We start from the raw sequence: 27940 nt of genomic DNA on the forward strand, positions 1-27940 counted from the left end.
ATTGGTTGGCATGTTTATAGTGTGACCCTCAGAAGTTGAATTTGGACCTAGTCTTCTACAAATTCTGACTTTAGCTTACACATAGCCTTATTACAGCCAAAGTTGACACTTCGATTTCTATCAGTTGGAATCTATTGCTATTTCTGTTCAAACATACTAGCACTCTGCTGCCCATTTCAAGCATTATGCAATATGAATATCAAGATCTAAGCATCTTAGAAAATAAATATAGCCTTCTTAGCTTAGTTACATAAATCTCAGGAATGTCAGAAAAGTCATAGACTATGATTCTAATATCTAGGCTAGTAGGTGTAATGATTTTCCACTCCTCCACAATTTCGTGGGACAGACACCCTAAAGGAGCTTTAAATGGACTACGAAGGACCCCAGTACAGTCGACAGTCGTTTCTTCAATGAAGCATTAGCTTAAAACGAAAGCTGTTGAAGGGGCGGTTGCCTGTGTTGAACAGGTCAGCTTACCCACCACACAAGCAAAAACAAAAACTATTTGCAAAGCATATGCAAATGTAACCCGACGCCTTATAACTCCTGTAGACAAAGGGGTTACGTTAAAGTCAATTTAGGTCAGTGTAGACGCACTAAAATTGAACAAAAGGCGGCTAAACAGCTTAAGAAAACTCGCCACAGATGTCGTTAATGATGGCTGTTTGTATCAACTGGCCACACCGGTACGGAGGTCAACACTAGCCAAACGGCCCGGTGTAGATATGCACGCGGATACTGTTTCAACCGATGAGTAAGAGTTTTCATCAAACGACAATGTCCTTACCTTGTCACAGTCAGCATTTTTCTTGTTAACTGGGTCCACAGGTTCATAGGATACGCAGAAAAGTAAAGTACCAGAAAAAATGCACAGCAGTCCAGACGGTAAGGAGGTAATTCAACCGACTGGTTGGTCCGGGCTGCCTGTGATGTCATCGTTTTACTCTAGCAGTTAATGCGCATGCGCCAGCCTTGTAAGCGCTTCATGGAAGTTGTAGTGTAGAGTTGAAGTGTTTATGTTTTCATGGAAATCGTATTAAGAGCCTACCCTTACCATGACTTACAATGAGTGAAAATATTAAAGTCAACATTTCTGTTTACAAGTATTTTCTTCTAAGTGACATAGGCTAAGCATGTATTTAAATACGTCTGACTGTTTCTGCTAGAAAGATTACAACTTTTCCATAACAAATTTGTTAGCATTTGATATACAGGCTTTTATTTATTATATTTATTATAAACAGGTACAAACTTTCAAATTATGAGCTACTTTCACAATGGCATTACTAGCAGTCTTTAATTCTACTGGTACCACGTATTTGACCTAAACAAACAAACAAAGAAGCAAAAAAATCCCCTGATATGCTTGCAAGTAGTTAACATTGAATCATTTTTTTCCAAATCAAGTATTTGGTTTCAAATTTAAAGGGATGACAAAAAAGAAAAAAAAAAACAGTTTTCAGTCATAGTCAGAAGATAAAAATGTGTCATGGGGGTGGAGAAATTCATATGCAGCATATTTACACCCATCTGGCATGCATTTTATTATCATGGCATGTCCCTAAAAATCATAAACTGAGAAGACTGGTATTTTTACCTTTCTCAGTTTTGTAATTATGGAACCTGTCTAGTTCAATTGAACTAACTTGAAACTTAAGTAAAGTTGCTGATTGGTTTTAATGCTTTGTTTCAAAATATGTGTGTCCTGTCACACACAAGACTATAAGCATGTTGTGGAGCATTGACATTACAATGGTACAGAACAGAGCAGAGTCTTTGTTTTTAATACTCACCCCACTCTTCCACACCTGCAATACAAACTGGTTCAACCACTTCATAATTTTTCTGTGAAAATGCCATTTTAAACTTTTGTACTTTTGTTCACTGGAACCAGTGATCAAAGCTGTGCTCACAGAGCATCGTTATCAAACTCAAGGTTGAGCCTAACTCAGGCCTCTGCAGTAGCTGTGGCATTGCTTATAATGCGTGCAGTCCTCTGGACCCTGGCCAGGTCTGCACCAGGAACAATGGCGGTTGGCAGCTAGCTGCCACTCTAAAACCAGTGGGGCACCACTCTAAACTGGTGCTGGGTCTTTCATTTGTAAGGCTGTAAGATCATTGTTAAGGGCACCATAACAGAAGAGTATCAGTGAAAATGAAAAAAAAATCACCAGCTTGAGAAGATAGTGCAGATCAGGAATTTAGGGTTCCTAACAGTTACTCCAGATGGTGTCATTTTCCATAATTCAGACACTGTTAAAGAACTCTATGGTGTTAGGGCTGTAAGGCTCTTCAAATGACACATAGACATCTGGGAGCTCAGTAATTGGTAAACTCCAGATTTGCTGTTAGTTTTTCATATACATCATTTCCAGTTTGGAGGATAAACCTGGACAAGAACCACCTCCAAAGCAATGACAAAATCGGGACACCCTGGAGACAGACTACTTGTCAGTCTTGGAACACATAGGTACAGAATGACAAAATTTAAGTGGAAAGGGGGAAATAAACCCAAGATGTCAGCAGCAAGACAAATTAATTCCGAAACACGATATTAAACACAAAAGCCACTCTGCACCCTCACCCAATACTGTTAGATAAATTAAGCAAAATGAAATTACCTGACTTAATTGTAGGTTAGAGCATATAACAGATGTTGGAGTTGAATGTCCTCCAATGTGATTTTCCAGTGCTGTGAAGACAACAAACAGAATTATATTTATTAGCACCTCTCTGTACTGGGGCAGCATTTTTTTAAGATGCATCTCAAAACCTGGAACACTTAAAAGCAGAACTACACAAATACAATCTCCGTTTGCTATCATGGGTGTTTGTATTTATGTATAATACTTTGGTGCCCTCTAGTGGTTAAAGATAATCTGCTTGATGAGTTGTTGGTACAAACGTGCTGTTTACTCAGAGAAGTCAATTCTTTAAACTATAATTAACTGATCTAATTAGAAACTAATAGTTGTATTATTATATTAGATTTATTTTATGAGTCACCGTGTATCCTCCTTGCTGGTGATAAATGACTTGGAGAGGGAACAGCTTGCCTTGGGGCACATTTCTCATCTAATTGACAGACAGAATGAATCAGTGTTTTGTTTTGTTTTTTTTTTTTTTAATATAATGCAACAAATAAATCTAAAGACATTTAGTGATAACTGTGTGGCTCGAAGTCCACATAAATGGAATTACTTCACCCTGAAGTAAAACAAACAGAGCCTTAAACATTTATCAAGTTAAATCTGATCAGTGGTTTTCAAATGCTCTATCATCATGAACCACCAGCACCTCCCTAATAATAAATAACTACGCAAATTTCCAAATATTTTCCACCACTCAAATTTTATTCATGAAAAATTTTGCATGTTGGACCTTACGTATGACTGAACAAGATAGACAAACATGTTTAAAAAGCACAGTAGTACAAATGTCCAACTGACAGGCATGCATTTTATTGCACCAGTTTTCCAATGATAACACGCCAGTTTCAGTTGTTTTCTAGAGGTCTTGAGGAATAAACATCATTGGGAAACAAGCTCTGTTTCCCTAGCTGGTGAAATATTAAAGATGATATCTAGAGAAGAATAATAGTACTTCCTTTTCAAGGCACATAGAGTGAAATCAAATAAAAATATGTGTGCATGCCTGTTTAAGGCTTCTGAACATTGTACTCTTATAGCCACATCACATTGGTTACCCACAGCTCTATGACCCACTTTTGGGTCGTTTGGGTCCCAACCCATCAGTTGATAAACACTGTTTAAAATAACTTGTTATATGTCAAAGTGGGTTTAAGTGTCAGACTTTGATTAGCTGTTTGATGTATGGAGAACATTTTTTACCTGATATGACAAAAATTTTAAATTTTTTGACATAGACATTACCAATTCTGGATTGTTCATCATGATGACTCATTTTAACCAGTTCTTGTGAATAAAAATACTTAACTACAGCAATTGTGATCTCAAGCCTTTGTATTCATGTCAAAAACATGAGTTTGTGTAGTTATATGAACATATTTGACATGGTAAAAATATATTTCAATAAATACTGTATTAAATTACACTGTAGCCATATGTCATGCTGAATGAAATAGCACTAAAATTTCTGACAACTGATTTTGCATGCCTGTGTAATTTTCTTAAGCTCACCGCTTCCAATATCCAATGCAAATCCAATATTTTATGATGATGCTAGCAGACTTTATTTATATTTAAGGTTAAAACTGTTAACTGAGAGTGGTAATGTTTACATTCAAATAAGAAAATCAACAAGAGGCTTTAAAGGGAAAGCCTTTGTGCACAAAAAAGAAAAAACATTACAAACCAAATGCATTTACAGAGAGGTAGATTTTAAAATTGAATAATTATAACTTTTTTAAAGTCTATTGTCCATAACAATACAAAAAAAAGACACTTTTTTTTTCTTTCAGATCTCTTTAGGCAGATCATGCAAATCATCCATCTTTATACAACAGTACAGACCTTTGAACAACAAAGAGGAAGCAATCTAAGGAGTATGTGGAGCAGGTAGGGCAATAGGGCAACAGTAGATCTGATAAATAGGTTAACTTTGTACTTTCACTCTCAGGCTGTGTAGATCATCAATAAAATAATGACAAAAGTAACCAACAGATTGTAATGAGATTTTCTTTTTCAATAATGGTGACTGCATGGAATCAGTAGACCTAATCCAGTTTATTAGTTATGAATGCATTTGTAACAGTGTGAAGATTTTAAGATAGCTTTTGACTCTTAGCTTTAATAGAGGAAAGCAAATAACAAATGAAATGAAATGAAGAACCATGCTTCAGTGCACTGTGCCCCAATTTGAGACCTCAAAATCTTTTGGGAACCACCAAAATCTTTATACACCTGTAACACGAGACTCAGAGTTATTACTTTCTTATTTTGATTTCATTAACAGAAGATTTTTAAGAAATTGCCTAGATTTTGGAGACACTAACAACACAGGAAAGTTTTGACATAGTCATTAAGAACAATTAATGAGCCACCTGCATGTTTTTTGTTTCAATTGCCATCTACAAAGTCACCTATATTTTCTAATCTCAGTCTATTAACATGTATATTGTGACTCCATAAACCCTTTCCAAGTAACATTAATGCAGCATAGTTGAATGTTCAATGAAGCATTACAGGCTAACTGGCACCAGTCAAACCTTGACACCCTGTAAATTCTGTACATTGTTGATAAGTATAGCAAATATCAGCAGAGGGAACTTTGGACCAATTTTCCTTGCTCTAAATTGAATAAGTTCTGATCAGATGTTTTAAGTGTTTTCCACTAGTTTTAATCTGCAACTTCACACCAAACCCCCTAAAAGCCATTCTGGGCATTATCCGATATGTACTAAATGTGTCTCACTTAATACAATACAACATGGCATTTGCTTAAAGTTGTATTAAAAATCTGTGGTTAGTGTTTGTTTTATGTTGCTTTATTCCATCACTTTTACTTTAAGTGTTTATGTGCTTTTTTCCTCTTTGTTGACCCTTTGAGAATGAATGTTCCCATTTGGATGGAACTGTTTATTTGTAAAATTGAAAATATCTATATAAAATTTTTAAAGAGAGAAAAGGTGACATGTTAGTTAAATCTCCTGGCTATGTTTTGTTACTTCTTGGAATTTAAAAACATTTCTAACACGTTATTAAGAATTTTATGATCATTCAAACCCTAAATCTAATTTTCAAAATTATGTTTATAGCTTTCATATGAGGCAAAGACCTCCCACGGCCCACACTTTGGGAAGCACTGGCTTAATGAATTCAGTCTATATCTACAAGATGCACGGTTACACGTACACAACAGCAAGTTGGTGCAATGAACAACAGTATAGGCCATATGACCTTAGCGCTACTTAAAAATTGATATAGGACATCTGGCGTTAATTTCTGAGAAGAAACAGTATTGAAATCTAACCGCTGATAGACGGATTGGTGACGCTACATTCTTGACATTTGACGTTGACGTGACGCTCCAACTGCTGCGGTGTAGCCCCGCCCCTCCCACCGTCAACAACTGGATTCCAGCTATTTGTATTTTCGTCAACTAGCTCTGCTAGCTTGCTAACGATGATTCACTACGACCGTAAAGAAACATCTTAACCCTTATTAATGGGTATTTATTGGATTTCGTTCGTTTACAAAACACTCTATCGATAGCTTGTGCCGATGTGTAGCCAATGCAAGCCAAAGGACCGTCGAGAGCGGAGAGTTCGCACTGCATACCGTCCTTTAGCCGCCTCTAAAACCAGCTAACACGGCTAACAACGTAGGTTAGCTGGCTGGCTGACAGCTGGTCCGGTTAGCTACGTGCCGTTGACAGTAGCAAAGATTAATTCCCTGAAACAATGAGTTGTCTCTGACATTGGTGAGTATAATGATCATTTAATGTCTTTTTACTACCAAGCCATTGCCTTTAACTTGTTTTAACTTGCTTTAGTGGCGCTTTTCGAGCTAACTGACTTGCTAACCATCGGCTTGTTTGTAGCAGCAGCTGCACCGAGCCACGCCTGGGCCATTTAAATTATCGCGTGTGGCAGATTGCATTAGATGTTATTTAGGGTGTCAACTATCAATCAATGTGCGGTTTGGTCGCATTTAATGAGATTCTTCTTCTGTTGGGTTGCAGAGAGGACTGAGGCCCAGTTGGTTGTCACATTGGAGTAACCAGAGCCCATAACTAGGAAGGTGGGTCTTGGTTAACTCTACGGTGGTGACATCGAAGAACAGTGGGTGAACCGTAAGTCTACTTGCCGATGCACCCCTAGTTTTGACCTGCAAGAGCTGCCAATATGATGCCGGTAAGTGCACTCAGTCCTTATCCAGGCATATAAATGTTACTGGCTGTCTTGGTGAGACTGCACACTTTTGCATAAAATTAGTATCAAAGATATACTCTATTACACGAATTCTACATAATTTGTTAAAGGTGTACCTAGCATTTTATTAGTTTTCTGTGAAATGGGATGATGCACAGTTATCAATACTGCATTAACTGAGCATTGATAACTGTGCATCATCCCATTTCACAGAAAACTAATCTATATCAGGGCTCAGTGCCAAAAGGTGTAGCTTTATCTTCTATGGCTTTATCTTTTGTACACTTCATCTGTGACTATCATGAGCTGCTAGATTTGATCATCCATGCTAATGTCCATGTTAAGAACACTAAACATCATCAGTCTTTCATTATTTTCACTGGGATTCCTCTAAATTAGTGTTTCTCAAACAGTGTGACAGGGTACACGGGTGTGCCTTGGGGCAAGTGAAGGTGTTCCATCGGAATTTGTACAATCACATGTTATTACTCCAACTCTACAACAACCAAAGGAACTGCACATGCTCAAGAGGCTATTTTGCATTCCCGTGAATGTGGTGTGCCGTGAGATTTTGGCTTGATCTTAGGTGTGCCTTGGATAAATAAAATGTGAAAATCACACCTCTAATGCCCTCAAAAGGTATAAAACATATTTAAGTCTTTTAAGTTATTCTGTAGCAGTTTTTTCATTGGCCGTAGATGCTGTACACCTTGAAACTTAAAGTTATGTGTCAGTGGACTATGCTGCAGAGAGGTGCACAATCCAAGTTTTATTCAGCACTTCCAGCTTGCCAAAGCATAGTGATCATAGACATAGTCTTTTACTGGAAAAAACTCTGTGAACTTAAATCAGGAAACCAGTTTCACATCATATCATGGGGGGAAATTGAATAAAGAAAGTCACATATTTTTGCTGATTTCAAATTTGTTTTTAGCAAGAGGTCCCTTGAAATGTAAATATATACACAATAAAAAATCATGATATCACCCAATCAAAACATAAACACAAGAAGAAAAAATACATGTAAAAAGAAGATATGGCGTTACAAAAATTAATACATACAAAACATACATGGAATAAAAGATACATTCAACAGAACTCTGTTTATTTATGCCAATATAACTTTTAAGGAACTTTATTTTTGCTAGACCTTTAGATTCTTGCAAGGAGATGACAAAACAAGACAAATTACATTAGTGTATATTGAATAAGACCTACATAACTAGTACTCTAATTAGAATAACAACAAATTTGTTTTTGCTAAAGGTGAAGCAAGTTTTCTTTTAAGTAGTGGGTACAGAGGGCTTTGGCACTCATTCAGTCTTAAGCTAGTTTAGTTCTGTTGTTAACCCCTGATGTTATTGTTCAATATGCTCTATGTTGCATAGAATTGAATACCTGAACCCTTTTGCAGTTATGCTTTGTTGAGACCTCCTTTGTTATCTGTAGTGCTGAGAATGCAGTGATGGGTTGTGGGAAATGCGATTGCAGCCCTTTTAAGCCTTCGGGGAGCAGAACATGAACTCAGATGTGGGATAAGTTTACATGAGGTTCAGAAAAGTGTTGTCAGATATGGAGCGGATTCTGTCTTGGCCTATTATCCTTCCAGATGATCATGTGTTGGCTGAAATAAACAGCACCACAGTAAAACTCAGTAAGTTTGTATGTCATCATTTATAAAAGCTTTACACTCCAACCTCAGAGCGGCTTTTAGGACTCATGAGTACACAGTTACAGAGAATTAGCTCCATATTCGCTGCAGCTTTGGCAGGATTGACTGCGATGGGAGCCTTCGTGGACGTTTGTACCCTGTGGCACCAACAGGCTATCAGAGTCAAAGAGCCAGTCGAGCAGAGAGGCAGCAGCCCTGCACTCGGCTCTCGCGTGACTCCAGCGGCCAATGAAACCTTGGCAGATCTAGGTCTGTGTGGCTGCGTCGACTAATGCTCTGTTGTTAAGGGGAACTTTGGAGCTGAGTAGATTGTCGAGCAGAATTAATCTCACACAGTGGAGCCGGGCACAGTGTGGCTTACAGGAAATGTAAACATTGATTTTCACTGTCGCTTTGATCATTTTTTGGAGGGTTAAACTGACATTAGCCAAACTACCAGAGTCACATCATGCAGTACTCATTCTTTAAACGGTTGCCTTTTTAAATGGATATTTATATTTATCTGATTGTTAACAGAGTAAAATAGTTATTTAGTCATTTATTAAGTAGCTTCCACATATAAAATAAATATATCTCTTCTTTAATGGTGCAAATACACATTTTTAAATAGATTTTAATTCTTTCCTCTTCTGTGCATTACTCAGCTGTCTGTCAAAAGGACACCACCTTTTTTAAACTATTGAGATGTTGCATAAATTCCCCTGAATTTGTTTTAGTCTTTGTAAGCTGGAGGGAGGACATTTTTTGGTAGATAAGTGAATTATAATGATTTTATTCTTTAGAGTGTCTAGGCATATAAGCGGAGCTAGATTAGTCTGTCATAGCAGAGCCAATGTAGTTGTAAGTAGGGTTATATCCAGCTTAAGAACAGAGAACATCTTTTTTAGAATTTCAGTTTAAACCTTCAAAAGATTTGCACACCAGTTACAGGAAAGATTATTATATGCCTGAATGATAAAAATTGTGTTTTTGAACAATTTTCAAATGACTGGTTAGTTGTATTGCTAACGTTGCCACAAAAATTACCTAGTCTTTTAACCATATAGTTGAGTGCTTTTTAAACCAGTAGAAATGCAGTTTTTGGCATTCTCTGAATTAAATGGCTATAGATTGCACTTTTTTTTTAAAATGTAAGAGTTAGAAGGTGTTTGGCTTTTTGCTGTGCTGTATATTGGATTCTGTTGAAACAGATGGAAAATGGTGCTAGATAATGTAGTGTGTTTGCAGAACTGGGCCCATGTTTGTGTGAACTGTTGCACTGTTAAATGTATTTTGATGTGGTTTCTTAGGTTTGGTGGTTGAATTGATTCTTCATTTAATGCGATCAGTAGCATTAGTGGAGACTTCTGCAGGTTGGAAGCATTATTTTGCTCAGTCTTTCTTTCTTTAGTTGCTCGATCTTTGTTTCCTTTCTTTTCCTTTTCCTTTTCCTTTTTCTTTTTCTTTTCCTTTTCCTTTTCCTTACCTTCTTGCTATGTCTCTGTTTCCTTTATTGCTTTCTTGTCATTCTGGTAACAATATGTGAGTATATGAGTGACAGGAGTTTTGAGAAGAAATTACTGTTTGAATAGTTATCCTACCTGGTATCAGCTTAATCAAGCATCTCCCCTTTAAATGATACATGCCTCTTTTCCTCCGTTAGTACCAGCTGTTGCAGTTTGCACCAGGGAAAGAAGAAGCTTTATGTTTTCTGTCATGTGCAGCTAGAATACAGTATCTCTCATATGTTACTGACCTTACAGCAGCGGTCACTGTATTCTGTGATTACTGTTAATGCTATTATTACTAATCATCACCCGGCAGTCATTAGTGTTGCAGACACTGGCATAAACAAGGGACCATTTTACAAAAGAAGGAATTGTCTTCACCTTCTTTCCCCCCACCATCCTCTCTCCTCTCTCTTTCTTTCTCTTACTGTTTGTTTCTTTCTAGCTCTCTCTCTCTCTCTCTATTCCCCCTCCCGCTCTGAATTACACACACACACTGAGTGTTTTTTCCTCCCAAGTCTCCTCTGCAGCACTCTTTCCAATGCGCGCTACGCCGTCGGTTTTCAGAGGTCTGCTTGGGATGGCATAACAATCAAGTCTCATGTCTGCAAAAGCGGCAGTGCCAGAATGAAGAGGTTTGTGACTATAATGTTACGCGGCCTCGTCAGCCTCTCCAAGGAAAATCCCATTTGGGTGAAGGAGCACCACCGGCCGCCAAAGAAGGAGATCAGGAAGAAACGGAGGACAGTCAAAAAAGCCAGGAATATGGGCAGACGAAACTTAGTGAGGGCGGTTGGTATTTCTCCAGTGGTCAATTAGCTTGATCTCTGGAGTTTTCTGTTCTCTGCATCATTTTCTAGTAAGACATAAGGTTGAATTGGGAGAATTTTTAGCTGTGTTGTTTAAATTGGGCCCAAGTTTGAACCTCAGTTCTGCTGTCTGATTGGTTGATTATGTGCTTGAATGATTTTATGTGAATCAAAAAATATTTAGCATGACGGTTGTTTACTGGTGCCAAAAACAAAAGATAAACTGTTGACTTGAGTGTTGGAATGGCGATTTTGATCGGGATGAAGCATTTAAGATATCTGCAGTGTTTCATTACCTATTTCTCCTAGATTTTTTCCTACATTGAGCAGTTTTCAAGACCAAAAATATACACAAGAGAGCATAATATTCCCATTCGTGCTGTTTTAAGAAGTGGTATCATTCTTATTTGAATCTAGACTGATGTGTTTGCTGGCTTCATCTGGGCTCCTTCATGTTCTATTTTTCTTCCTGTAACCTCTTGTATCTTATTATGCAGCTTGTAGCACTCCTGCATCCCCAGGGAATTAGAAAAGTAATTATCTAGTGAAGTGTGGACGTAACTGGTCTAAGATTACAGTTTTCCTATTTTGGTACTCCTCCTCAACACCAGGTACCCAAAATACCATACATTACCCTTCTGTGTGGACATGGGGTCCATGCGACACTACAGAAACAACTGGAAATGATAGATGGACAGGGTTTAAAATAAACATCTCCAGATCTCTTACCATTTTAATCATTCAAGCATGTTGTCTGAATGTACTGAATAATATGAGGCTCATCATCAACTGAGCAAAGTCGCAGAGGCTCCCAAGTGATCATATTGTGTCAGTCACGCTGCTGCAGAAAATGTCAATGAATCACACAGTTATTACAATGGATGAGTCAGTTTGTCTCGGTGAAAACTCCCGGAGTAATAATGTATATGTTGCTCTGTGTCTTAACTTGGATATTAAATGACAGTGAAAAACACTGACAGTTATTGCTGCATAACAAATGCCCTCTGAGGACACACAAACACCAAAGTACCTACTAAATTATACAGCTGTTAAATACCTGTATAGCAGTTTGTACATTTAATTTTCTTGCCCATTATGCAGAGTAAACCGTGCAGTAGGCCCGCTGTAGCTTTTGCATTTTTATTCCAATTCTTTATAAATTGGGTTTGGGAAGCAAATGTAAACAAAGTGCTGTAGTTGTTCATGCAAGTAAGAGATAACAGGGTGCCTAGTTCATTTTTCTCATTTTAAGCCTTTTTTTTCTTTCTTTGTGTTAGGGTATATTTGTTTCAAATCCTCACTGCTGTAACACATGGAACCGGTGAAGGGTGTTCAAATACTGAAAATCTGAAAGGTTAAAAAACATTGAAAAACAGTGATCCAGGTTCCCCCTTTCTTCTCTGTTTACTTCTGACTTTATTTTGAACATTCCTCCAAACTCCTGAATTTGTCATTCACATATCCTCTATTCTCTATTTGCCTCTTGACACTCGATTTTGTGAACTTTTCACAGCCCTTCTATTTCTGTAGCAAGTCACAAAAAAGTGAAGCCTGTCACATGAAACAGGAAGGCACACCCTGTCTCCTAAAGGGCTTTGTACCTCAGGAAACAATAAAAACAATATGCCCACTACAGTAGAAGGGGAAAACACATCATGTAGATGTGCTGTAGGACTACAGATAAATATTCCACTTGTTGTATTCTCCTGGAAGCTAAATGCAAGTGCAGAGAAGCTAACGCGGGCTGATCTAGATAGATGGGATGTATAATCTCATAATTGACTTTTGCTTTTATCAGAGGAAAATCTCTGTGTGTGCTTGTTTGATGAGCAGTTAAGTAGACACTATCCATTGCATTCTTTTATCTTGTTTTTTTTTGTTTTATTCAAGCCAGATGTTCATCAGCTTCCTCAGAGGAATCCTCTTGGATCAGTTTTATAAGCGTAGATCATCTAGATTTTTCCTACTACAGTGATAACATGGTCATGTATGGTCATGCATTCATGTATATACGACATGTCTATTAGTTAATCAATCAATACATTGTAACACAATAACATTAAGACTTTAGTTACCTTTATCCAATACAAAATTTACTCTCATTTTAGTTGTCTATGCCATCATATTTTTGCTTATTTAATAATTTCATATACTTTTGATCATTACTGTTTGTATGATCACATTGTAGCTGTGTATGTCTCAGTCTAAAACCCCCTGGCTCTGGTTTAATGCCAGTATACCTCTGGGAGCAGTGGCTAACTTTCAAGGCTTCTGGTTAAAGGCAGCAATTTGGAAGCCAGTGCTGTAGCTGCCTGTGCTTACAATGTGAATACACCTTAAGAAGCAAGAAGATTTTATGGTGAGAAACTACATCAAAGAGGGAAATGTTTGCTGCACTCGAATGCAGATGTCTTTCTAAAGGCATTAATTAAAGCTAAATTGTCAAAAAAATGACTCCCAGTGGGACTTGGTATTACAATGTGTCAGATTGCAGTCTGCCTCCTTTCTCTCGCTGTGGACTGTTTTCCTGCATTCAGCCAAAGCAGGTAGACACCTGTGGATGACACTATCTGGCAGGGGTGTAGTGGTTCACAGAAGTCACAGTTTGGTTTCATACCTGAGTTTTGAGGTCATGGTTTGGTAGGAGTTTGGTCCTTCGATATGATAAAAAAAAAAAAAAAGTCACAGATTTATAATGTAATTACAATGTATCATATTTATGATTTATGAAGTGTGCTGTTACACCATTTTTTTTTGTTTGTTTTTTTTTTAAATAAAATAGCCGGTGCAGTAGTGCAAAAATCATGACTCAAGTATGTCAGTGAAGGACTCACAAGACTGGCTGAAGTAAACATAGGAAGAGACGTTGCAATGGGGTCAGAGCCAGGAGCAAACTTTTCTTCCTTGTGTGTTTTAGTACGCCGGCTATTTCCTCTTCTTCCTTGGTGGTTTGATAACGGCTTGAAAACACTTACCAGCAATTACTGCCTCCAAGATTGTTGGGTAGATACGCTAACGTTTGTTTTCTTTTCCTTTCTTATTCATGTGAATTTTATTATTTCTTATTTCATGTGAATGCTTATGAAAACTGAACCAAAAGCAATAACAACAACAACAAAAACTGGCAGACTGTACAGTGTTTTCCACAGAATGACACTGTATTTAGTGGTAGGGAAGGCCATTTTATCCTGCCTCTTTTTGTAAGCTTAATTTTTGTGTCTCTGCTCTCGTGACAATATTCATCAGCAGTATGCTGTATAAAGACACTCAAATTAAATCTTCCTCTTTTCATATGCTTAACTTGATATTCCATTATCATAGAAGATGAGCTGTGCGTTTGAGGGCTTACTGTTTCCGAGTTGGCAACCATCATCTTAAGCAGTGTTTCCATCAGGTGGTCCAGTTTTATTAAGTACTGTTTGATATGGTTTATAGACTTCATACGCTAAATCCCAAAATAGTTTGTGTTTCCATGTCACAGGCAGCACGAGTCTCTGCTTTTTAAGCCGCTGAATTGAAGTGACAGAAATCAGTAGCCGAATAACCGTTAAGCAGCTTTATTTCAGTTAAAAACTGCTGTGATTTAATAACTATGTCTTGACTATTTTAACCCCAGTCAGTATAGGTCCTCAGCTGATGGAATATGTTTGTAGAAATGCTTGGAGTTGTAGAGGTACGTTAATGATGGTACGTGTTTTGCAGCCTGACTGAGCAGTCATGTCACATGCTGAAAGTGCCGTCAGTGCCCTCTATTGTGTGTAGCTCCACAGTTTTAGGATAGATAGATAGGCTTGGCACTAGAGCTGGGCGATATGGCCTAAAATTGATATCCCGATATATTTTTGCTATATCCCAATACACGATATATATCGCGATATTTTTAAATGGCCTCTCAGTAGCTGTATTTAATCCGGTCCCAGATGACACTAGTTTGGTGATTATAATAGACTGTTCTATTGGATTTTTAATAAAATTGTTTGCAGAAAGGCGAAAAATCAATATAAAGTCAAATTTAGCACTTTTATTTTGAAAAGGACTTCATTCAGTCTTTTACTAATAAATCAAAAATACATAAATCATGAAGTACTCCGTATTTAACAGTATTTGGAAAGTCCTGAAATGTTTTCTGTGTTATGTTTACTATTGCTGATTATAAAATGATTATTTTCCTCATTAAGGGTGAAGCACACCTACACAAAACTCATCAATCCTGCTTGCAGCCAGAAGCCAAACCCCTGCAGTCTAGTCCACACATTCAGGCTCACAGCTGTGATTAGCTATATTAGTCTATCATCTGTGCTGATGAACGCTGGACCAGTTCCTGACAAGTTCATGACATGAGCTTGTCTTTAGACCTTATTCAAGAAGCTCTCCTGTTTGATCATGGGGAGAAAAAAAAAGCTTGTCTGGAGGCGGGAACATTTTAACTCCTCGTTGTCGGTGTTTTAAACCGTTAGACTGAAGCCATATTTACACAGAGATTGTGCAATAAAGGCGAAAAAGGAATGCCCGTCTCTGTTCCGCAACGAGCAATTCACACAAAGGTGTAACAGAGTCGTGCCTGCCCAAACTTACACACACACACACACCCACGTCTTGTAATCACCGCTGCCCAAGCTGCTGCTTTCAATGAAACTCGAAACTCTGGATTTCTCGGGTCAAAACTTGTATTTTCTAAATGAAATATGGGGAAAATAACATGAACATTCATATTAATCGATTAGATCCAATAGAAGTTTTTTCCTCCATGTTTCTGAGTTGGAGGTCTGACTTTAAGCAGTGTCACAGCGTACGCATTTACGTCGGAGGTCAGAAACTTAAGAGTACCGAGCTCACTTGAACACATGGAACTTTTCAGATGCTGCTGTAAGCAGAGATGTGTCCTCTCCTGTGATGAATGTGATCAGCTCTCTAACCTCCCAGTCTCTCCAGTTAATCCACATTATTCGTTTTATCCCCCTGTTGTTTTTTCCGATGAAATGCTGCTTGATTAAACCGCGCTGGTTTTTAAGTCTCCCGTTTATGGAGACAGCAGCACACACTTAAGTTGCAGAATGCCGTGACGTCCTTTCTCACTCGTTGCGGAAAAGTCTGTTACGGCTCTGATACAACCTCTTGATCCGGATCAGAGGTGGGGCGAGATTGACCCCCATTGCGCAACGGTTGCTTTCATACAGAATGGCGTTGCGGAACGAAGGCGTAACAGACACGGAAAAGAGAGGCAGTGTGAAAGCAGCTTGAGATAAGGCTCCGTAGTTTTGGAGAAGTGGATCACATTTGTCCGCTGCTGGGCTGTCTTCTCTCTGACATGTACGACTCTGGCAGGGAGTTTTCAGCAAAATGTTTGCGCCCAGGCAAATCTTGTATTCTGGGTGCAGTGTCTTTATGAGATTTTTAAATCTTTTCTTTTCAACAACACTGGGCTCATGTCTTTAGCAACGTGTTGTGTTACTGCCGCCGTCATCTCGGAGTCATCTTGCAGCGTATTTTAACCAAAAAAAGTGGGATGGTATGGGTCAGTTATATGGAACCCTTTTACAACTTTTGATAATGGAAACGCAAATTATATCAAACTGAAACCGACTGCTTGGTGGAAATGACCTTTTAGAACACAGAAGTACAGGATGATATTTGTGGCAAAAAGCACCAGGAAAATGTAAAAACCATGGCGTGTAATGTTTCATTTTTAACATGAGACATATCCCTTGATTAGGGCATTTATGGGATTGGTGTGTTAATGGATTTCTCTCTCAAGTATAGATGGTATAAAAAAGTACAGCAAATATACTTGCATGCCTTTAAATATACCTGGGTAGCCCACCATAGTATTGTCAGTGTGTGGGAAACACTACTGTAGGGTCCTTTAACCAAGCCTGGGGATGAATGAAAAGAAAACAGAAAATTCCATCGCATTTCCTAATGTGAACAAACTAAATGCACAGGAAGTTCTTATTACATAGTACTTCATCTTTCAACCCCGGTTTTTTGTTGGCTTCTAATGATCAGTGGTTTGATTGGGTGATGAATCATTTCAACCTTAATAGACAAGCAGAAACTATGTTGAATGGCTCAATCCAAAGGTCTTCTGCTTGTCACAACAACTTTGTCTAGCCAACTTGCCAATTGGCTGCAAGTTTTGTACAGAAAATGATGTACAGCCTGTTAACTGGTAGTAATAAGCCCCTCTCAACCCTTTGAACTTTCAGGTGAATGCTCCAAGAAGCTGGATGTTGGTTCAATTCAGGCCACATGCTATCCTGTCTTCTGCCTTCAGCCAATTAGAGGTCGACATTTTGGAGGGCATGTTTAATATAAATTTGCAGTTTCCTCACATGTCTACAGACTCACTGCGTGTGATCTCTACTTTAACTTCTCTTACTGTTATGTCAGCACAAAGATAAGCATGTGGAGGCTTGTATCCTGCTATGTTGTACCTCCCTGCCTAAACTGTACCTCTTCTATGCTATGTCAGTCTGTAATTTATCAAAGTAAACAGAAATGTGGCAGGCACAGGCATGAGTCCACCTGCAGCCTAAAACTACCAGACTCAGCTGATGGACTCCAAAATAAAGCGTCAGCACATTGGCAAGTTTTCATGTAATACCCTCTGCGCTGCTGCCAGTATGAATGGTTTTCTGTTAAATAGTGCATCATATTCTTTTTAATACCCTTTTTCCTATAGTGTTGTCATATACAGTCTGTCTTTTGGGGTGTCTTCTGAATGTTTTTTTTTTTTTCCTCTTAGATGATCCTGACGGTGTACCTCAGCGATGGGGAGCAGGCCCTGACTGAGGTGCCCATCACTCCTGAGACGACATGCCGCGATGTTGTCGAGTTCTGCAAAGAACCCGGTGAGAGTGGCTGCCACCTGGCTGAGGTCTGGAGAGGCAACGGTAAGCTGAAGGAACATTACTGTCGTGTCAAATACGGAAAACAGTGAATGTGTCCTGTGATGCTTAAAAATTAAGTTGTCTTTAACTCTTTTATTCCTGGGCTTGAAGTTTCATGTGCATAAACAGGAATATAATTTCAAAAAAGAAGAAACCTTTTGCCTTTTTTGCTGATAGCAAAAATAGAAGTCTTCCAGACTGGAATACTTCACTTTACATACAGATTTGTGGGTCAGAAAAGCAGTTACATGCTCACACAGTCCACATCACTGTCACAGCAGATTCCTTTGAGTCCAAATGATTTGCTCCCGTCACCAGAGTTGTGCTGACATACCCGGTGTTATCAGCATTTTTTTAGTGAGGGGCCACTCCCCTGTTGAAAACAACATCCCAGCCCTAGGGCTTTATTAGCCCACGTTATGCAATCGTGATTGGCTTCTGCCAGACAATGCAGCAGTCCAACCCTGATACCTCCTAAAACCTCTCTGTCTTTGTCTGTCACTTTATTCATCAGGCTGTCTTTGACTGGCAGCCTCTTGAAATGCAAAAATCACTGTATTGGCACACAGCTATCCATCAATCTCAGCGATCCCTGCTTTTTAGTGATCTCATTGCTTCAGCATGCCAGGACATACAGAGATGACAGCAAAGAAGGAGCTCTGATCACAATAAGCTTATTTTTTATTCTCTGAATTTCTTGTCTCTGGTAGATTGATATTGACTTATCTAAACATGAAAACCAAACGAACACTTTGCTCTCCAGCTTCAACCCTAGGTTGATTTAGTCCTCTGTATTGTGGGATAGCTCATGTGATGACCAAACAGTTCATCATCCCAAATATTAAATGTGTATCCAGCCAGTGATATGAAAAGCGTACCTCTTGTGGAAGAGGTGAATGGGATCACTGTTCTAATGAAACTTAGATGTTTATGATTGATTTTTTTTTAGTGTCAAAAAACAGCTTTGCCATATCTGCATGCTCAGGTCTGTTAAATATTAAGCTGTAGCTAGCTTAGCATGAAGATATAAAAACATGAGCCAAGTAAATGAAAAAGTCAGTCACATAATACCTGGAAAAACCACTTACTGTTGTCTTACTGTTGGGACTAAACCAAAAGAAGAAACTGCAGTTAGTTAAAGGGGACATGTTATGCAGAAATCTCTTTTTCAGGCTTTTCTAACAAAAATATGTGTCCCTGGCCTGTCCACAATCCCCTCAAATACCAGATAACTCCATTTCCTTCCACCCTCTCTTTCTCCACCCTTCAGAAAATGTGTGCTAAAACAAGCTGTTCTCAGATTTTATCCTCATGATGTCACGTGGGGAGTAAGCGCCTGCCCCCAGGTTTGGTTGGTCCACCCCGCTTGAAAGAAAGTTCCATGCTCCTCTGCTGATCTTCCTCTCACTTGCCAGCTTAGATGCTGGATAGCTCAGTGGGTTACCCTGCTGACTTTTGTATGGGAGGTTGATGGTTCGAATTCTGGTCTCAGGTCCTTAACTTTGGATAAAAGTGTCTGTAACATTGTAACATCAGGAGTGCCACATCCATTTCCTGGGAGGGGCGTGGTCAGGGGCGGAGTCAGACAGCTCATTAACATTTAAAGCCACAGACACAGAAATGGTTCTTTCTGAGAAGGGCTGAAACAGACGGGCTTTTAGACATGCAAAAATCCTATACTAGAGTGTTTTTTCAGCAACAAACTTCACAGGCATGTTTTGGGGACCTCACAGACCTCTATAAACTAGTCCTAAAAGGGTAAAATATGAAAACCAGAGTTGAAGGTAAACACCTGTCATCTTCTTGGTGAATACAGGCAGTTTTCAGTTTACAGTCTTAGTGTTTACCTAACTGGATGCTTCATATTCAATGGGCAGAAGAGCCATTACATTCATACTTTGAGGAATTAATAATATTTCATCTGTTTCCAAGAGACATAAATGTTTCATAAACCACTCCCTCATCTTTTTGTCTCCCTAGAGCGAGCAATCCCCTTCGAACATATGATGTATGAACATCTGCAGAAATGGGGACCTCGGAAACAAGAAGTGAAGTTCTTCCTTCGGCACGAAGACTCACCGACTGAGAGTAGTGATCAAGGTACATATTTCACATTGTCCTTTGAGTTTAATCTAGAGTTATTAGGAGGCACCTCATCCTTTTGTGAATCTGCATTTCCCTCAGGTAGAGATCACTAAAATGCGAGTATGACGCTCTGTCTTTGACTGAAACAAATGAACTTTGGTGCCCTTCCACCAGAGATTCCCTGTTAATATGGAGAAGGTGTTTATAGAAGTTATGTAGGATGGGATTAATGTAGAACTTGTTTGGGCATGTCAAAGGCATGAATCCACATTATCATTAACCATGCACACAGAGTTAGTAGTCCCAGGAGAAACAGTCCCTTTTACATGCTCACCTGTTTTAGATTTAGTGTAAGTTCTGTACTTGAGTAGGACCTAACAGTTTATTTGAAAAGGTGCCAATTTCCTGTCTGGTGGATTTTTATAAGTACAGCAGAAATGTCCCAGGTTCCATTTTTTTCTTTGAAGTTTTAAATAATTTACACTCGTCTTTCATTTGAGCCTTTCTTATAAAAAGTTTGAGTTCTGTGGCTGAGGTCAGCAGTGCCTGTCCCAGTTCTTAAATCCCTCTGTCATGGGCAATCATGTCGGCGAATTTTCAAACTCTTCCTGACAATGGTTGTGGCCTCTGTATCTGCAGTGTTGTGCATGTGTGCGTGCTCGTCCATGCTTTGTGATGGTGACTGTTTCTTTTTGCAGGGAGTCAGCAGTCTCAGGATCAGACGAGTCGCAGAAGTGGAAACACTGGAGAGAAGCACAATGAGAATGGGGTGAGACTTAATTAGCATTATCTAAATGATGTTAAAATAGAAAACGTCTTTGCAATCACTCACTTTAATTTGGTGCCTTCTGTCATACATAGATTAGGACTGTAATGAGAGTTATATATAAGTGTGTAACACAAAATCTCCCAACCCTATACACACGTTATTAAAATACATAAAGAGCAGAAGAAAGCAAGTACAAAGGCTATAATGAAACTGAGTTATCTTTAGAAGAAAAAAGACAGTGAGCTTATGCAGCCAATTTCTAAGAGAGAAACAATGAAAAAAACTGGTCATTGACATACAATTTGCAGTTTAAAGGGTTTCAGATCAGAAACTCTAAAACCCTGTTTGCTGGGTTTTTCTTGAAGTAAACAGTATCACTGTCTGGGTATTCAGCAAAGTGTCTCGCTACAACATTTAACATTTGTTGGACCCCATTGTGCAACTATTGAAGCAGCATTATTCAGTGATTTTTACCTGAAGATATCAGCCTCAAAAACCTCCTGTTTGCCAGTCTGACTTGTAGCAGTGGCCTCCTTAACCTTGGCCTAAACCACTGAATTCACCTTGTAACTTGGGTTGAACAAGTAGCACCTCCTGCAAGATTTGAGGGCTGCAAGAAACCCTGAAGTCACAGTTCTTATGTTTCCAGTCTAGCTTGTTATTCTCAGAATGGGCTAGGGTAGGGTTAGGGAGGGGTTATTACAGGGGATGAAGAGTCAAGAGGAAGCAATGATGAATGCACATGGGAGTGAAATATAGAATTCAGAGTGAAGATGCGACACAAGAACAGGCTGCCTGCTGGTGTTTTAAGTTGTTGTCTCTCTGAAACTATCATATAAATACTTCCACAGCCTGTATGCACAGTGAAGTCTAACTATGGCTATAGCTCACTCATAGTGTAGGACTGCTGTTCTTGTCCCAGTATACAAGCACCAAGGGAGAATCAATTCTTGATAGACTTATGTCTGGGATGGTAGGTGGGAATATGCCCCTTTTCATTCATCAATTACAGTATCTACACTGCTGTATCCTGTTCAGGGTTTGGGGGGACTGGGGCTGATCATTCTCAGCTGTCACTGGGTTAGAGGCAGGGTACGCCCTGGACTGGTCATCAGTCAAACAGAGGGGTGATATGTAGAGACAAACAACCAGCCATGCTCACACTTGCCTACAGGCAATTGACCAGTCAACCTAATGAGCATGTATGTGGGAGGAAGCCAAGAGAGAACCCATGAAAACTCCTTATAGAAATACCCTGTCCATTAGGGATTTGAACCAGAAACCGTCTTGCTTTGAGGCTACAGTGGTAGTCACTTTATGACATTGCAGCCTTATGCCCCTCCTTCAGCCAGTCGTTAACGGACTGTCTGCCAGGTGCCATTCTCTGACACAGAAAAAAAAAAACCCATAAGCTTTTTTGCAAGTGGCAAACTGGTTCTATGTTGAATGGAGAAGCCCCATTCATACTTGGACAAAACTCCTGAAAATTTCCTAAATTTACCAGGGTGAGCTAATGTATAAATGCAAACAGCAGAATTTTCCACCCTGACTTTACCCTGAAATTCCCCTGCTAGCCCCAGAGTATTTCTTTTACCTACTGCACCCCTCCGTTAACTGACTGTCAAACTGCAGGGAAACTTCCTGCTGTGAGGGACCAGTGTGAAAAAGCAAGACAGGAAATTTTCTGGGTACACTGTTCTTAGGGTTGCATGGTTGAAAGTGGCTATTGAGAGCTTTAAATGGGACATATTACACAAAAATCACTTTTTCAGGCTTTTCTAACAAAAATGTGTCCCTAGCCTGTCCACAATCCCCTAAAATACCAGAAAAAAATCCATTCCCTCTCCCCCTCTCTTTCTCCACCTTTCAGAAAATGTGCGCTGAAACAAGCTGTTCTCAGATGTTATCACTAGTGACCTCACATGGGGAGTAAGCACCCACCCCCAGGTTTGGTTGGCCCTCCCCCACTTGGAGGAAAGCTCCGCCCTCCTGTACTGATCCTCTCGTTCGTTCTGAGAAGGGCTGACACAGAGGGGTTTTTAGACATGCAAAAATCCTATACTGGAGTGTTGTTTCAGCAACAAACTTCGCAGGCATGTTTTGGGGACCTCATAGACCCCTATAACCTAGTCTTAAAAGGGTAAAATATGTCTCCTTTAAAACTGTGCAAGTAATGCATACTGTTTTTAAACCTTCAAACAGATAAACATGTGTTTGTCTCTGAAGCACTTGTTATGTTGAATATGCTCAAACCATTTTTTCATCCTGGCTTTCTTGTATGGATTTATGCTGTTAGACTCCCAGGTCAAAGCTAGATGAGGGAACTTCGGGGCATGTGCGAAACATTAGGGGCAGTTTGGGGCTGAATGAGATATTTAAACGGATGAGTAAATTAACCTCTAATCACATCATGTAGGTGGTTTAGCCTGACTTTGAAAAAGGGACTTGTAATAATTCCAGCCAGACTAAGATGTTAGCATATATTTTAAAATTTCAGTTACTGTCAAACAAACACAATAAATCTACTTTTTAACTGAATTCAATCTAAATTTCAGTTTTGCCAGTTGCATACACAAGTCTGATACTGCCACAGCAGTGTACAAAACTCCATATATATGTACTCAGTGAAATCAGAAATGTTCTTCGGTTGTCAAAAGTATCCTTGATTCCTTCAAGACTACATCTTGTTTTGATATTTCATCAGCTGTTAAGTGTTGAAGTCAAACTCTTTTAAGCTAAATTGCATCAGCCGTCACTGTTAGCTGTGCCACTGGTCCAGTTATGTTGATGGTAGACGGACCGTCAGAACTCATGGCAATGGCTTGTCCTGCCAGCACAGCACACTGTACATTTTGCTTCCCCTGTTGTGACTATTTTTAAGGTCTGACTAGACAGATGTTGAACCAAAATAACCAGATGTGAACTGAAGTAAAAGAGAGTAAATGACCAAGCCTAAAATTATTGTAATTTCACTTCTAGTTTAAATCTCAGTAGCTTTTTACCAACAAGAACTCAAGAGTTTGGTGTGTCCTCGTCTGGAGTCTTTACCCTAAAGACATTAAAAGAAAGTTTTATTTTACTTAAGTCCCTTAAACCGAATTTGTACATCTGAAACACCCACTGAAATGGGAAGTCAGAGTTTTTTAAAGTTTAAATTATACAACTCATAGAACTCTAGTCTTGTATGAGGTAAAGCTGCTAGTATGTGGATGTAAAATGATTCGTAGCATGAAAAACATGACAGGCTCTTGGGTTGAGGGCTGACCCGTTTTCCAAACCACCAATATTTCCCAATGAGCTGAACCCATTGTTGTGCATGCTGAGCTTTGGCTTTAGGAAATGTGTGTGCTCGTAGATGCGAATGACTCTGATAAAAGCAGCCTCTGGCATTGCATCCTTTCTCTCTGCGACCATCTGTCCCAGATTTTACAGTAAGAATGTGTTGTGGTCAAGGAATCGTAGCTAATTTAACCTTAATGGTGGAGGGAACAATCCAGCCTAGCATTAGACGGAGGGGTTTTGGTTTTTTGTTTTTGAAAAAGGTCAGGGAAGAAGAGCACCAAGAAGCTGTTCTGTTTTTTTATCCTGAAGTTTTGACTCTTTCTGTCAGTGAAGCATCATAAAGGAAACATGTTCTCATGAATATAGAAATCAGCTGTTGATCAACATTGTTATGTTTTCATTCATGTGTTCTTTTTTTTATGATGAGTGTTTATTCACTTATAGAAGGGAACGTTTTCAGCTACATGGTCAGTTTGGTTAACCTCCCAAGTGCTGAGGCTCATTTGTGTCTGAGTTCCTTCCTAATATCTGATTTAGAGGATTATATCAGTCAGCCTGCTGGATGATATAACGGCCCCTAAGAGGATCATTGCTTTGGCTTTTCCATGGGCTGCTGCCCAAACCCCCCCAGGCTTTCTCTCTCCACCAGGCAGCCGGGCTGATCATCCTTTGAGAGGGACGTGGCCTCGTAAAGAGCAGAGGAGCCTCAAGGGAACACGGCAGAGATTGCACACATTCTCATTTTTTTTTTTTAAAGATCACAAGGGAAGATGATAACTTGCTGGTAGTATTAAAACTTCTCATTTTGATTTAAAGAGCTGAAGAGAGAAGTAGATCAACCAAAAAATAATTTGCTGCTGTTTTGATTTTCAATTAATCATTTCAGGGATTTAATGAACAAAAGTATGATTGATCTCTGGTGTTCGCCACTCTAGCATCGAAAGCTGAAACTAAAGTTTCCTTTCTTTGCCAGAGATGTTGGATGTTTCATTAATCCCTCACAGATTGATTGAGGGAAAAAGCTAACAATCAGACATTGTAAAGAAATATGTCATCGTCTCGACTAGTGTGATCCAGATATTATACAAAATATTCATATTGAAAAACATGGAGCTGGCTCAGTTGGTAGACCCAGTGCTTATAAAATAGATGTTATATTCCTTAGTGCACAGGGCTTTTGAATCCCACTCGATGCTGTTTTGTGCATGACCACCCTCAATTTCTCACCCCACATTTCCCTTTTTTTTTTTTTAAACTGTCCTTGCCAATGAAGGCAATAAGCTGCCCACCCCACCTTATTGGGCCAACTTTTGTTCTCTAGTAACTCTATAATGTTGAAGCAAAATAGGGTTGTTACTAAAATATGCTTACCTGAATGAATATTGAATTGGATCAGAGTGAATTGGGAACATATGAATCGGAATCGAATTGACTCAGGCAGTTGGGGATAATAACCAGCCCTAGGGGACAATAAGGTGTATCATATCATATTGTGTCATAATTGATATTAAAAATATGGAGAAAATAACTTTTTCACTGAATCTAAGTGGAAGGAAGTTTTTCCAGTACTTGGAGAGATGGATTTGTGACTTTGATAGGTGATTATAGAATTAACATCACATGAACTTAGATGTGTTCCCATCAGCATAATTGTGTAGAATACAATGATGACTGTCTATCCAGTGTTGTATGTATCTTGTCTGTTTACAAAAGTAAAGTGTTAAATGTCAGCATATAGTGAGACGTGAGCAGGAGCTTCTCTCATTGTCCTTAATTTTCTTCTGCACCCAGAAGATCTATTTTGCAGTTATTACACAGTAACTAAACTACAGTTAATAAGCACAGAGCTGTTCTGTTACTACACGGAGAATCATAACTAAGAACAGTTAACTATAAAAGTTGTTGCAGAATTCATCAGACAACTCTGAAAGGTAGTAAAACTGATCTTTATTTCATCAAAGTAATCCTGGATTGCGCTTTATGTTAGTCAGTAGAAATCCTGTCAGCTGTTAAAGGGAGTAAAGAAGCCTCCCAGTAGAATGGCATCCCTCATCACAGACGCTGTGGCTGCTCTCTTTCTCCTCTGCTCAGTAGGTTGTTTCTCCAGCTCTTCTTTCGTCGCTGTCTGAGGGTGGGCGTGTGCGTCTGCCTCTCCCTGGGGTGAATTGTCACTGATGCAACGTTGCCTGAGTGCATCCAAGTGTGCTGGTTTGTGTGCCAGTGGCTTCCCCCGCTCTCCCCCATCTCATCTCAACCATGCTTGAGTCACCCCCCCCCATAAGTCTTCCCACACATCCTTCTGATTATATGCTTTAAAAAACGTCAGGTAGGGAAATACTTTCTGATGAACATGCTGCAAACAAATGGGATGTTTTCACAGACGAGACGATGTCTGACACTCATTCTGTTGTTGCCTCACTTCACAATACCATACAAGTCAAATTATATCTAGAAACCGGCATCTTTTATTCAGACGTGATGACTCACAAAAGTGTCTGCCTCCTCTAATCGAGTAAAAGCTGTCCATGTGGTATTTTTGTCTTTTGCATGCCATGTTTGCTTCACCTGGGGCCTCCGTGAAGAAAAACCTAAGTGCCTGTCCTACCTTTACTTCATTTTTAAAGATCCTATTGGCTGTCTCTCTTTACTTGTCACTGGCTAGCTTGTTGTAACGGACAAGAAAAGACAGGCATTCAATTTTTTCGTCAATAATTTAGAGGCATTAGGCATCGGTGGAGGAGAGAAACTTTTGAGAAGTTTTCTCTCAGATTATTGTCCCAGAATAAAGATTTAAAGAGGCAAGAGGTGGCATGAAATCAGATCAGTTTATGAAGTTTTCAAGGGTGAAGCAGTGGTTTCAAACAAATGTTACAAGCATCTGTTAGCAGGTTTTAGTTATCTAAGACCCTTGCAGAAATGATACTAAGGCATCTTTATAACCTCCTCATGAATTTTTCCTCTCCATGTATTTACAAATGTACAGGACAAGATCAGCAAAGAGTGAAAGGTACTTCTTTGTGCATATGGGTTACCAAAATCAACACTCAAAATTCCTCACAGTATCTTTAAATAAGCATTTATGATGGTTGATATGGCCATTAATACATGATAGTGTTTTTCAATAAAGGGCAGTACAACTTGGATATTTTGATGTGGAATAATGCTATAAAAGCTAACAACGTGGAAGGATTTTTCTTTCCTATGTGCAGTCAGGAACATGTTACTTCTTTACTTCTCTTCTTACTTCTTGTTTGGGTCTTTTAATTGGCTTTGTTCAGATAAGACAATGAATAGAGTCAGATATCAGGGAGAGAGAACATAGGGAAGGACTTGAGGGAAAGGAGCCACAGGTCCACATGTTGGATTTGGTCCACCCTCTTTAACCTACTGAGACCTGAGCTTTTGTTTGCAATTCAAGTTTCTCCTACTTATTTAGGACCTAATAAGTATGAAAGCTAATCCTTGTCTTTTATCAGGGAATTGTTCTCACCAAAAAAAATGATATATGCGAACTATAGGTTTATCTTAATGTATACAGACAGACACAAATATTATTTCTTAAGTTGTTGGAAGTAATTTCCTCAAAAATATTTTTTGAAGTGCTAGAGATGGCTGCTCAAAGACAAACTCATAAACAACACAATATATCCTTGGAAGGCACTTTTCCAGAAGAAACAGCACATTGCTGAGATGGTTTTTTGACCACCTGATGATGGGCCACAAGAACTTATTTAAGGCAAAGTATGAACTAAATGTCCATTAAAAGTTTTAGAGATTTAGAAAAATCCTTTAAAATTATTAGATTCCCAAAACATAAACAAATTCCCCTTAAATTACAAAGACATACTAAAATTTCTGTGTGAAGTCTTAAGCAATTAAAAATCCCTTAAAAATTATCGTTAATGTCTTCAAAAATGGCATTTCATTTAACCTTTCTGAAAATTCATTTCTATTTTAACATGATTTTTAAAGAAAAGTATGGAAAATTTCCAAACAAAACCCCAAAACAATCATCCAAGCAAATTCCCTTAATTTTTCTATGAAAATTCAGAAAAAAAATGGAAGGAAAATCCCTTGAAAGTGCCTAAAA

At 38.9% G+C, this 27940-nt stretch overlaps 2 protein-coding genes across 5 annotated transcripts in view; one reads left to right on the top strand and one right to left on the bottom strand.

Annotated features, from left to right (window-relative positions):
* Positions 1-920, bottom strand: part of LOC121521401 (disheveled-associated activator of morphogenesis 1-like) — a 65431-nt gene extending 64511 nt beyond the window's left edge. Inside the window, exon 1 of the mRNA XM_041805354.1 lies at positions 791-920. The gene's annotated coding sequence lies outside the window, so the exon portion shown is untranslated. The remainder of the gene's footprint in view (positions 1-790) is intronic.
* Positions 921-6046: 5126 nt separating this feature from the next.
* The window catches only part of ppp1r13bb (protein phosphatase 1, regulatory subunit 13Bb), a 44789-nt gene continuing 22895 nt past the window's right edge, over positions 6047-27940 (top strand). For all 4 annotated transcript variants that reach the window (XM_041805069.1, XM_041805072.1, XM_041805070.1 and 1 more), the window contains exons 1-5: positions 6047-6405; positions 6667-6838; positions 17570-17717; positions 19695-19814; positions 20498-20568. In XM_041805069.1, coding sequence (XP_041661003.1) covers positions 6830-6838; positions 17570-17717; positions 19695-19814; positions 20498-20568 — 348 coding nt within the window. In that variant the 5' untranslated portion in view covers positions 6047-6405; positions 6667-6829. The remainder of the gene's footprint in view (positions 6406-6666; positions 6839-17569; positions 17718-19694; positions 19815-20497; positions 20569-27940) is intronic.

This window comes from Cheilinus undulatus, linkage group 14, assembly GCF_018320785.1.
Source record: "Cheilinus undulatus linkage group 14, ASM1832078v1, whole genome shotgun sequence".
Classification (NCBI taxonomy): domain Eukaryota; kingdom Metazoa; phylum Chordata; class Actinopteri; order Labriformes; family Labridae; genus Cheilinus; species Cheilinus undulatus.